At 40.7% G+C, this 13,270-nt stretch overlaps 1 protein-coding gene across 7 annotated transcripts in view; it reads right to left on the reverse strand.

Moving 5' to 3' along the window:
* The window catches only part of HECW2 (HECT, C2 and WW domain containing E3 ubiquitin protein ligase 2), a 412,843-nt gene that overhangs the window by 36,335 nt on the left and 363,238 nt on the right, over positions 1-13,270 (reverse strand). For all 7 annotated transcript variants that reach the window (XM_021074544.1, XM_021074543.1, XM_021074542.1 and 4 more), the window contains 2 exons: positions 11,548-11,668; positions 10,008-10,121 (listed from right to left, as the gene is read on the reverse strand). In XM_021074544.1, the coding sequence (XP_020930203.1) occupies positions 10,008-10,121; positions 11,548-11,668 (235 nt within the window). The remainder of the gene's footprint in view (positions 1-10,007; positions 10,122-11,547; positions 11,669-13,270) is intronic.

Raw genomic sequence — 13,270 nt, forward strand, 5'->3', positions numbered from 1 at the left:
GTGCTCATGGGTTTCTGAAGCACTTTTAAATGGGGAAGGAAAGAGACTTGAGTGGATTGGTGAGAAGATATTACAGATATAAGGCCTCCTAGGGAGATCAGAGGCAAAAGAGAGAATGATAGGGTTCACATGAAAACTTTAAATTATAAAACACCAAGGAAAATTATAGACAAGAAAAAAACGAGGGTGTTTAAAGTTCCCTCAGGAAGGTATTTGGAGAAGAGGCTAAAACTCTTGCACCTGAACTGCAGTGTAAATTCCATTTTACTTACAAAGCCATCAGGGTCAAAGGAACAGCTACGAAACAATTGTGAGAGGTTAAGGAATGACAAGTGGCCAACAATGCCGAGAGCAAAAATATGCAGTAAAGAGGAGTTTGCAATGAAGCAATTTGATATGCTCAATTTAAAATGAAAAATATAAAGTACATCTACCCTATGATAAAAAGCATACACAAGGGTTCAAAGACAGCAAGGAATTCCAAAGGGGGAAATGAAAGCAATGTATAAACTGGGGTGGTAGGATTTTATAAGACTTCCTTTGTTCACTCCATTTTTTTTTTCCTCTTATGGAATTTCCTCCATGGGCATTACTATATATTTTTTTTAAATGACAAAGAAAAGAAATCATCTGAGTCTTGTGGACGGATGGGATTGTGTGAGACAGAAAAGAATCCTACTATAAATAGAAGAGGGAGCTGGAATATTAGTAAGAAAAATGAAATGGCTTTTATATGTTTTAGTTGCGAGCTTAATAGAATTTACTTAGAACAGACCTCAGCTATCCACATACTTTCTTAATTTTTGCCATATTTGAATATCTATGCACTGCCTTTTACTTCATGTTTTAAACTTTAAGTCTACTTGCTTTTCCAATGTAGCCTTGTCTTACACAATATTTATGGAATTATGATGTGCTGGCTTTACATCTTTTCTAAACACATAAATATTAAAACATGTCATTCTAATGTGTGAAAATAGAATGTGTACATGTATGTATAACTGGGTCATCATGCCGTACAGTAGAAAAAAAAATTGTATTGGGGAAATAACTATTAAAAAAACAATAATTAAAATTTCAAAAAAAAAAGTGTCAATCTACATAATAGCTACAATCATCTCACACATCACCTGTCTGTACTGCACTTTGGGAAATTCGAGTTAGACTGACAAGCAACCCAGGTTCACAAAAAAAAAAAAAAAATGCAAACAGAGTAGACCCTCAGGGCCAAGAAGCCTTAGGGTGACGTGATGGAATCACCCTCTGGGGCAGCTGAAAATAATAACTTGACCAAGGGGCCACCAGGAACCATGGAACTTTGCTCAGATTTCCCTGGGGGCTCCCAAAGCAGCCCTCTGGCTGCCCCCAGGGGTGGTGACACACGCTACCCCTCTTCACACTGAGACCAAGGCAGCTTCCAGTGGCTTCCTTCCACTGTCCTAGTTCTGGTCTCTGACGCCACCAAGAACAAGAAGAATACATTTTCCACTTGAATATTCTTCACACACTTAGAGGCTTTCTTTCAACAAATACTGGAGGGCCCATTATGCTCAACACTAAAGATGTAAAATTTTTTCAAAGGTTGTTTTCTACAAGAAGTCTAAGTTTAGCAGTTTCCACATCCCTGGTCCCTGTCTCCTCCTGTCCTCTTCTCACTCCCAAACACAGCCCCTTCTTTCAACTTCGTCTTAAGGCAGAGTAGGGAATTCCCTCTCTGCACTGATCCTCTGCATTGGACACTCTCCAGGTGTCAAAGTCTGACCGAAGGGGTGGTGTCTCTACTGATGACAACATTCAAGGTGTGGTCTCGTTGAAGGGCTCTTGGCCTCGCCTCCTGGGCACTTGTTTCCACCAATGCAGCTTAATGTCACCTGCCTGGTGGGGCAGTCACTTTACTTTGTTGACTCATAATGAGTTAGTCATCAGCTCAAACCTTTCACCTACTTGCTTTAACCTATATGCTTCTTTTTAAAACCTAACTATTAGATGTTATACGTTTCCTACTAAATTTGGTGAGAGAGTTCATGGCTCCAGTCTACCTGGATCCTTGTGTATGCAAAACAACTAAATTTCCTATGGAGGGTAATTTCATCAGCAGATCACTGTCTTTCCAGAAACAGAGAATGCCAGTCAAAAGAATGTTAGAGGTCATTTTGTCCATCCCCTCATTTCATTGAGCAGAACACTGGGGCTGAAGAAAATCAATGACTTGCATCAAATGAAAGCTGCAGTGGAGGATCCAGGCCTTGACACAGGTTTCCTGACCCCACGTTTAATGTTCATGACTCCTTATAGCCCTTCAATAAATTTTAAATGTTCATCAGGACTAAGAATAATGTTGCTTTTAGAGCAGATGTCTGGCAAACTATGGCCTACAGGTCAAACCTGGCCAACCCTTCGCTTTGTAAATAAAGATTTATTGGAACACAGCCATGCCCATTTGTTTATGTGTTGTCTGGGACTGCTATCCTGCTACAATGACGGTGTTGAGAAGGTGCAACACAACATATGGCCTGCAAAACCTAAAATATTTACTATCTGGCTCTTTTAAAGAAAGTCTGTCAACCCCTGTTATCAGAAGAAAGTAGGAGAACAAAAAATGCTACTTTATTAAAATACTTGGCTTACTCTAATGCTTCTTCTTTAGTGAAGATCTTCGCGGAAACATAAAAAGACAACAACATCCTAGGGTGTATGCAACCTCCAGAAGTGGTCTCAACTATTGACCACGAGACTGTGAGTGAGCTGTGGCCTGCGTGGTCCCTGCTCCACAGGGGCCTTCAGACACCATGGAGGTACACGAAGATAAGGGTCACAGCTGAGACATGAACCAAATACTTTATTAGTCAGGTTTCTTACAAAAAGACCACTAGTATAAGTAAAATGGGTTTTTCTTAAAGTTAAAAATCTGCTTAAAATGAAACAGTGGCATTCAATAGAAATGGCAGGTTTTCCTTGAGCTTCACCTCTCAGGGTTTTAATTATACTGCACTTACCATAGTGTATTAGAACTGTCCGAGTGTCTGCCTCTCCCAGACACACATCTAGACTGTAATCCTACTGAGGGCAGGGCCTCTGTCTTTTTCACTTTTGTATCCCAAGTATTTAGGTTGATAGATAGCTGGGACTCAGTTTATATTGTTAAATCACTGCGTGGAAGCTGTCTGATGCTCTCCACAGGAAATCAACATAATTTACATTGTTATTTGACATCTAGCAGCGTGAATAACTTGCACAAGTTTGCCTTGTATTCAATGCATTAACAGGTTATGCCAAAACTTAACAGGCAACTCAATTTGCAAACACTGTCAGAAATTGTTCAAGTGAATGATGCTGAGAAAGTCTGGTCCTTGACTTTTTCAAGTCTAATATCTTCTAATGTGGCAAAATTTATTAAAACAACAAGATGGACTTCACTGGTTGGTTCCTTTTTCATGATAATAGCTGAATCTGGCTAAAGATAAAATGAATGTTCCCCAAGGAGTTAAGCTGAAAAGTAAAACTCCTTCCCCCCACCCCCACCTCCAAGAGAGAACAAAGCTAACAGCTCCTTTAGAAGGAAAACGTCTCTTCCTCCACTGGTCAGGCTTTCATCTGCTGTTTTTTAACTCTAACAGCACTGATGGAGACACTCCAAAGCCAAGACAGTTTTTAAAGTGTGATTTGATTCTAATCTGAAATTTAGCACTGCATATCAGAGAACAGGTTGTAGATTACAAATTACACACATCTACCTAACTCAGTAAGACATGTCCTAGCAGGGTACCTCTTGCATGTGCTTCCGGTAATGTCTTAGCAACCTCTACCATATAAATAGTTAATATGACTCATACCACAGGGAGCATTTGTTACATTCCTGTTTTGCCAGTTCGGTTGGTTCCACAGCTAAAGGCTTGGCACGGAAATATAGAAACTCCAGACAGCGGGTGTGTAGCCACACAACAGCTGCATCTGAGGGCATTTCGGAATAAGCACAGATGTCTTTAGGGTGGCAATGTCATTTTGAGCCCCATGACGTGCTGATAGAGCATTTTAAAAACCATCACATTGCTGGGCCGACACCGCCCAAGGTGTTAGTGGCATCCAATATTTATTAAATAAATATTTTATCCTCTTGTCCCTTATTTTCCACTAAAAATTACTGAAAACAAAGTATTTCAGAGGAAGTAAACTATAAAATGAAGGAGGTCAAGGGCAATGGGAAGTCACACTATTATTGCCTACTGGTTTTCTGGAAGACAGAAAGCTTTGCTTTTCTTACAAGTTGGTTCAGGCAAACATGGCCTACAAACCTTCTGATTCACCCTCAGATATTCATAGCAGCAAGGCATTAGTCTTGAGCCTTAAACTTAAGACAGCCTGGTGGGTAAGGAATTCTGTGAGGAATTGATGTGATAAGACTTTACCTGGTCATACCAAGCCAAAGCATAGCTGCAGAAGCAAACTTCTTTAGCATGGTTTGGGTCAGTTAGGTTATCCTGCAAATGTCTCTTTTTAGAAGAAAGCCAGCAGCACCACAAAGTTTTATTTTTTTGTTTTTGTCTTTTTGAGAGCCTTACCCACTGCATATGGAGGTTTCCAGGTTTGGGTCTAATCGGAGCTGTAGCTGCCATCCTACACCACAGTTACAGCAACAACACCAGATCCGAGCTGCGTCTGCGACCTACACCACAGCTCATGGCAATGCTGGATCCTTAACCCACTGAGCAAGGCCAGGGATCAAACCTGCAACCTCATGGTTCCTAGTCAGATTCGTTTCTGCTGTGCCATGATGGGAACTCAGTGGGCTACAAAGTTTAACTTGAAGCTTCACAAATTTCTGAGGAATAAATGGTCAAGCCCAGGACCCCTGACAACTTCTAGACCAGTCAGGTGTAAGAAGAACTGCTGGTTATTTTATAAGCAGGAACTCAAGAAAACCTTTCAGATCTTGTCCTCTTTAATTGCTTTCATTTGCCTGTCTAAGAAGAATTATCACAGGAAGAGCTCACCTGTTCTTAAACCCCCAAACTAAAACCATTTGCACACATCCCCTCCCTAAAGTGTGGCTTTGCAAGACTGATGTCATATAGATGGCACCTTACATATAATGAACTCATTCTTTCTTAAAGAAAGGTGCCTTTTATAGAGTTGGCCATGGAGAAGAAAAGAGGAAAGGCAATCACAGTGTAAACATCCTGTCTATTCAGGCCATTATTTCCTTACTTGTTTTGGGGACTAAGAAGTAAATGCACCACTGAAGCTAACACAATATTATAAATCAAATATACTTCAATAAATAAAAGAGAAAGAAGTGTATGGCCCAGGATGCCCTAACAGAACACAACTGTCTTCCTAGCTAACTATCGACGCCACATAAGCTTTAGTTGCTAGGACTTTCAATTCAAAAGAAAATAATACACTGGAGAATATGCAGTATTCTTTTGGCTTCCTTCCTAAAGAAGCAACTTCTAGGCAGACAGAAGTACAACAGAAAGAGGCAACCAGAGTATGCAATTTCCCACCACATTCAGTCAAGATGACTTAGTTTCCAGCCATTCCACCACTGCTGACCTCTCCTCTTCCCCACTTTGCAAGAGCAGATAACCAGATTAAGCTGGGTGGAAATTTTAATGACTAGAACAAAACCTCCAGCTCTGACCAAATTAAATTACAGTGGTTTGCTTAGAGACTGTGTACTTTCCGTAAAAAGCCAAACATAACATGAAGCATTCTTTTAGCGAGATATAATAGTTAGTTGCCAACTAATATATTCACATTGATAGGTTCTGGAATTATTTTTACATTTTTAATTGAATACAGGCATCTTTAATAGTCTGAGATTAATTCTACCCCATATGGAATTTGTAATTGTCCTGTAAATTTATGACTATAATATTTCCCATCATTTCTCTTGACTCAGCTCTTCCACTCCAGGAAAAACCTATCTATCATGTTTTAAGACCTATGCAAAGAAACATCTTAAAGCAGAAGTGAAGTCTCTAGGTGAATCTGCTAATTTACACATTCGGGGAGTGCAGGAGTGCTTCTCTTTAAGCGCTCACTAATCTATCATAAAGACCATGATTATGACAGGTAGAACATAGAAGCACTGAGATGATAGCAGTAAGAATTGCAAAGTACTATTCCCTTGCAGATAACAAAGTTGACATTAGCAACACATCATAATACTCTATTCATACCAACACCTCACTACTTTGGCCTTTACACAGAATTAACTGTATCCATGTACTTACTACTCTACTGACCTCAAGTGCAAAAAGAAGTATACACACACCAAAAATTACCCTAGTGGCAATCACTCATCAGACAACGAAGAAGAAGAAAAGTCATTCCGGGAAACATTTTCTAAATCTTCCCCAGTCCTGACTCTATGCTTCCTTTTCATAAATGTTCTGTTTTAGAATAGCTTTTTATTTATAGAAAAGTTTTAAAGATAACAGGGAAAATTCTTACACAGCTCATACTCGGTTTCCCTCTTATTCACATTTTGCATTAGTGTAGTTCATTTGTTACAATTCATGAACCAATATTGATACATTATTAACTGAAACCCATATTTTATGCAAATTTCTTTCATTTTTGCCTAATATCCCATTTCTGTTCCAGGATTCCATTCCGGATACGTTAATTTTAATTGCCACGTTTCCTTAGGCTCATCTGGGCTGTGACAGTTTCTTAGACTATTCTGATGGTTTTAAGACCTTGACAGCTTAGGGAGCACTGATAAGGTAATCTTGTAGAATGTCCCTTAGTTTGGATTTAACTGATGTTTGTCTCCTGCTTAGACTGGTGTCATGTGTTTTTGAGAGAAGCTAGCAGAGGTAGAGTGTCATTCTCATCACATCATATCAAAAGTACATACGTACTGTCAACAGGATACTCCACTGTCAATTTTAGCTTTAGCCTTGGTCACCCGGCTAGTGCTGGTCAGCCCTCTCCACTGTAGACTTCTTTTTCCCCCCTTTCCCTGTGTACTATTTGGAAGAGAGTCACTATGTGCAATTCACAATTAAGGAGTAGGAAATTATGCAGAATTATTTGGAAATCTTCTGCATAGGAGATTTGTCTATTCATTTATTTATTCAATTGTGTATATCAATATAGATATTAATTTTATACTTTGGGGTTCTAATCCAGCACTATTTTCTTTCCAATTATTCCAGCTTTGACCACCAGGAGCTCCTTCATTGGTTCTTGCATCCCTCTGACATCACTGTGAGCTGTCTGAGCTCTTCTATACTTTCTGGCACAAGATGCTTCAGGCGCTGTCTTGTACATTTCCTGCCCCAGTCCTAGAATGAACCATTTCTCCAAGGAGCTCAAGTCCCATTTCCTTAAGAATGATATTAAAAGCCAACATCTGGGCACTAGACATATATGTCTTTAGTACCATTATTAGAGCCAGACATGAAGAACCTACAAAGTGACACATTTTGAGGGCATTACAATCAATGAAAGTGACAGAAAACTCCCAGTTCCATTTTAGAATTCCACGGAAAAACTTAGGTAGCTTTTCACTTTGGCGATTTATTATAATCCAGAAAGAACTGCTATGATCTTCAATTTCAATGTAATAAGATGGCAAAGGCTAAAACTTCTTAGTTTTATGTTGTTTTGAGGTTTTTATTTCTTTCAGCAAGCATACTGTGTTCATCTTTCAAAACAGTATTATGTATTCCAAATGCCTCAACAGCAAATTAAAGCCCATGCCTAACTGTCTATATGTATGATATTGACAAGATAAAGCCATAGGCCAGAAATGATCTGGCCCTATTCCAGCTTTAACAAGCTATACACAGAGGGGCCTGATTTTAAGAGACTGTCCTTGAGGGGTGACTTCACCCCTCGAAATACTCTCTTATTCTCCTTCTGGGGTTACAGGAAGAAAACAATGGAGGCAAGAAACATTTGGACCCTAGTGGCAATCAAACACAGAAGTTTCACATCCTACTCTGTCTGGGCCTCCCCCTATGGAGGATGTCAGTCCAGATCACAGGGAGATTGCTTTAGGATGATTAAGCATGATAAGCATCTGTTCTATTCAAACCTAAGTACCAGAGCTTCCAAAGACTCTTGCCTGCATCTCTGAGACCTCAGCAAACTGTGGTCCAACAATGAAGGAAAGCAGCTGGAGTTCTGGGGGAGGAAAAGTATTCTCAACCAAACCAGACTGGTTATGTAAGGAAATACTTGGAATCCCATGCATACTTGTGATTAGGCTAAAAACATTTGCCTTCCATTTTCAATTGTGCACCTGCATCTTTAAAGCAACGAACAAAAGCTACAGTCCATTATGGCACGTCAGCAATGAAAGGCTCAAGTCTCAGGCAAGCTTCTCAAACTTTGTCACATTATATTGTTTTCCCATGTGATATTTTACTTTAAACAAGACAAAGCTGGGAGACTATACAACAGTATACGTGACAAGAAAAGTTATCAGTCACTAGCTTGAATAGTGAAAAGACCCATGAGTAAGAAAAAAAACTCAGATCAGAGTTCAGGAGTTTTGCCTACCTCCCAGTGTTGGTCCAAGAATCCAGGATGGGAGTTCCCTGGTGGCTCATTAGATTAAGGACCTGGTGTTGTCACTGCTGTGGCTCAGGTTGCTATTTTGGTACTGATTCAGTCCCTGGCCTGGGAACTTCCAAGTGCAGTCCCACCGCCCCACACACACAAAAATCCAAGATGGAAAACAAGAGGCCTAATTTAAATCTCAATTTTGCCACAGGCAAATTAATTTTGTTTTACACTTTGGAGGCTCCATTTCCTCAACCAAATACCATATGGCTGAATCATTGAATATTATTATGATGATTATAATCTAATGTATTCTGATCCTGGGCAAGACTGAGAGGGGCAGCCTTAAAATGATCCAAATCAGAGCAGCAAAGGCATTAAGGGGAAGACAACTAGAGGTCAGGCAATCATGTGGTGGTCTTTAAATTCCCTCTAGTGATGCCTACAAGGAAGGTGCTGAGACCCAAAACTTAAACCTGAAATGAGGAAAGAAGAAGGGGTCTAGGGGAGAGGAGAACTGCCATCTTCTGCCAGCAGTGAGCAGTGGTCATAAAACCCCTGCTGTGCCTAGGTGGGTGTGATAAACACTGCGTAGGCATCTTCACTCATTTCCTAAACCTTATCTCTGTGAGCACACTCATGGAAGAGTCACAGAAGGCTGGAGATGTTTATGGCAGGTAGTTATTTTGGTAGGTGTGCTGCTGTCCTAAAGGGAGAGGAAAAGTGGGGACAAAGAAATAAGAACCAAGGCCCAAGAGTCACTGCTGGGGAGGTTTCCTGGTAGAAGAGCAGGATGCTTCCCCCACCCCTTTTTCCTCTAATTTTTAATCCAAGTATAGTTGACCTGCAATATTGTATTAGTTTCAGGGTACAACACAGTGAGGCCATATTTTTATACAGTGTAATTGCTATCTTTTCAGCACACCAAGTCACAACACTATGCGCTATGTTCCCTGTGCTGCACCTTACATCCTGTGACTGACTTACGTTAGAAGGAAATACGAAGGTTGGCACCTCTTAATCCCCTTCGCCCATTTTGCCCACCACAAGCCCCCACCACGACCACTAGTTTCTAATTCGTGATTCTGAAACCGAGTTTACTTAACAGGTGAAGCATGACTGACTTAGCGCCCCAGTGCAGAAAACAAGATCACAGACCTTAAAATGCAAGGTTTAAGGGTCTTTTTCCTCTCAAAGCCCACTCTTTCACTTTAAGAGCAAGAAAGTTACAGAGAGAAGAAACCACACCAAGCTTCTGCTCTCAAAAATGATCTATAGGTACGAGCTTTTACCAAAGAATTTCTATGTCAAATGATTTAAAATCCCGAGGAAGCCTTAAAAAAAAAAGCCGAAAGGTTTAAGTGTGTGAGAACAGCACTTCCTGCCAGAAGGATTTCCTGTTTCAGGCAACCACAGCGGACCTTGTGGGGAAACATCCGTCTGCAGCCACAGCCCAGCTCCACAGGCCACTTCTCTGTGCTACTCACCCTTCCTCCCCGACAAATGTGACGTACAGCTTATTTCTCTGCAGGTCTTTTCTGGAATAGCCCATAATCTGATTAAAAGCATCTTCGAGCAAGTGATCTCTTCTGATAATTAACCTGCCATAAGGAGACAATTTGAAAAACATAGATTATTTCCTAATTCTTATCTTTCCAGAACCGGATATTTGTCATTTAACTTCCATTTACCACAAGTAACTCGGCAAAAAGTGGAGTGACTTGCTGTCATTGCTATCTGCAATAAAGCACCCGTCTGTCTTTAACTCTCAATAGCATTAAACAAAAGTTACATCAGAGAGTCCTTGGTAAACAGAGTACTCCACCTAAGACCTGTCGAAACAATGCAAGTGTCCTTTCTGAATGATCATATCAATTTATCCCAGAAGGAAAATGATTATAAAACAACACATACACAAAAGTTGTTTAGTAAAGGAAGAGCAATCCTATGAGGTAATGGCTTAAACCTGAATGCACCTAGACCAGGAATTCAATTCCTAGGTGCCTAGAGAGATGACTATGAGAACAAGAAGCACAGGAACACACAAATTCTCAGTGTCCTCCAAAGCAGAGGAGTTTACTACTATGCTTAATTTAGTTTTAAAATTAAGAGCATCTTGGAGTCCCTAGGGTACAAATGAATCATATTGAGGTTGATTAATCTACTTGTGACAATGACAATTAAAGTCATCCTTAAACATGTATCAATTTGCCCTTAAAGCAATAGTAATGGAAAGGGAGATGCTAGGGAGTCCGAAGGCATGAAAGCCTGATCAGCAAGACCTTGCATAAGTGAAACTCAGAGAGGTATGGTGTTTGGGGCACATTGATGTTTTTTGCTGGTGATGAAAGGGGAAGCTGTGAGTTTAATTGAGCAAGCGCTGCACTGAGGTGGGGGTGAGGGGGCAGTGACCTGTGGGCTGTGGGGCTGGGGCTTCTCTTTGGCACCTGGGACACAATGGTGCTGCAGTGCAGACCCTCCCTCTTCTGTCCTCTCTCAAGTGGCACTGTGATCTGTAGCAGGGACATGGGACAGGGTGGAGGTGGGGTTGAAGGGACTTTGGGTAAGTAGGAAATTCAGATAATTTTAGGCCAAATAACGTGATTTTCAACGTCCCCATTTAAAGAGAGGGGCACAAATAAAAGCAGAGTCAATATTCATGACATATTCCACTAGACAAGTGAAGCTTATTATTATTTTGGTCTTTTTTTGTTTTTTTCTATGGCCACACCCACGGCATATGGAGGTTCCCAGGCTAGGGGTTGAATCGGCTTTTAATTTTGCCTACATTTTTACATGAAATGTGGTCGTCTCTTTCCTGTTTGTTTTAAAAGCTTAAGCTAAACCCTGCTTAATTCCAGAACTATGCTTCAGATGATCCTGTAATTTACACATGCTAAAATAATTATGGCGACGAAAACAAAGAAAGGCTGGTCATCCCAAGTCACACTCAATTTCCTACATTCCCAATTGCATCCCATCCTTTCCCCACCCACAAATCCTATGGTTTGCATCACTCTGACTTACTTTAATTTCCCTGGGCCTTGTCCATATCCTTTAGTCTCTAACTTCCTGTAAAAATTCCTCAGTTTGGCTTCAAAGTCTCGCTTGTAAGGGGCGGGAGCCCGGGCGTTGGCACGCTGAGTACCTGCAGTAAACCACACAGAGAGGAGGGCATGGATTTGTGCAATGTCCTGGAGCTCATCACATTACCATGAAAAAAATACTACCTGGGGCTGAGACCACAGTTACCAAGTAAAAGGAGGCGACACTTTTAGATTCCTGCACTTTTTACCCCTCCAAGGCAAAAGCTATCACAAAGCTTAACCAGGCTCTTAGGATGTCTTCCTTGTGGCCTTTTGGTTGAAAATACCAGTCCTGTTTGAAATGGTGCCCATGTGTTAGTCAAATGTGTTCCCCTTTTTGGTTCGCATTAATATGAGTCAAACAGAGTTACTCATGTCTAATGTAACCGTTGAGGGTGGAATATCTTTGCTTGTTGCTGAGATGATATCGTGGCAATTAGACAGGAAGTAGACAGGAAGTTACAATGTGAAAGTATGTGGTACATACAGCAAGAAGAGTGAGTTTCCATACTTGATGAAAAACCCACAAATACGTCTTTTAGATATGCACCGTAACTAAGAAACATTATAGACACACAATCCCATACATTTCCTCTTACAGGGTAGAACAATCGATTTAAAAACAGAATCCAGACGTCATTGCAGAAGGCACTGGTCTCCTGGTTGTGCAGAGTAAACAATACTGTTTGTTGCAGTCTTAATAAGTGCCAAGTACTGTGATTATCTACAGAGCATCCAAAGACATTCTGCATGTCATTCCATGGCCAGCATCATTAATATAAAATGTAAAAGCATAGTTTGTTCCTCTTTCCACAGAAAAATCTGGCTTTGTATCATACTGTGACTACCCAACCAGCTGAAGTACAAAACTGATGATGAATATGGGAATCAGACACCATGACACAAATACTGGATATTTCCACTAAATATTTCACAGCACAATAAAAGAAACCAGAAAACAAAAATTGTGACATCTTGTGCATTACATACCAATTCAGCTCCTTAAATGTATCTTTAATGCATGAATCAACTAAGCGATGATTACTTGTTGCTAATACTGCATTAGGTTCAGCCAAAGATGCTCAAAATAAGTAAGATCAGGTTGCTGGCGTGGATATCTTGGTTGGGAAGACAGAAACTAGAACACAGCAAACAACTAGAGAATGATTAAGTCCTAAACTAGATGGTATACAAACTACAAAGCAGAAGGAACAAAACTATAGCCCTGGGGCTATACCCAGCCCTATTGATCTATTGTGTTTACAATGTTTTAAAGATTTTAAATGAACTGCCAACATTTAAAAATTAAGAGATTTCAAGTGAAAAAAAAAAATCCTAATTTTGTTTGAAATTTATCTGAGAACCCCTGCAACAATTGGCTTGCATTTCCCTGGGTCTACAGAGGGCAGCTGCCCATTAAGATGAAGCATGTGGGAGTTCCCGTCGTGGCGCAGTGGTTAACGAATCCGACTAGGAACCATGAGGTTGCGGGTTCGGTCCCTGCCCTTGCTCAGTGGCTTAACGATCCGGCGTTGCGTGAGCTGTGGTGTAGGTTGCAGACGTGGCTCGGATCTCGCGTTGCTGTGGCTCTGGTGTAGGCCGGTGGCTACAGCTCCGATTCAACCCCTAGCCTGGGAACTTCCATATGCCGTGGGAGCGGTCCA

Source organism: Sus scrofa, chromosome 15 (assembly GCF_000003025.6).
Source record: "Sus scrofa isolate TJ Tabasco breed Duroc chromosome 15, Sscrofa11.1, whole genome shotgun sequence".
Lineage (NCBI taxonomy): Eukaryota > Metazoa > Chordata > Mammalia > Artiodactyla > Suidae > Sus > Sus scrofa.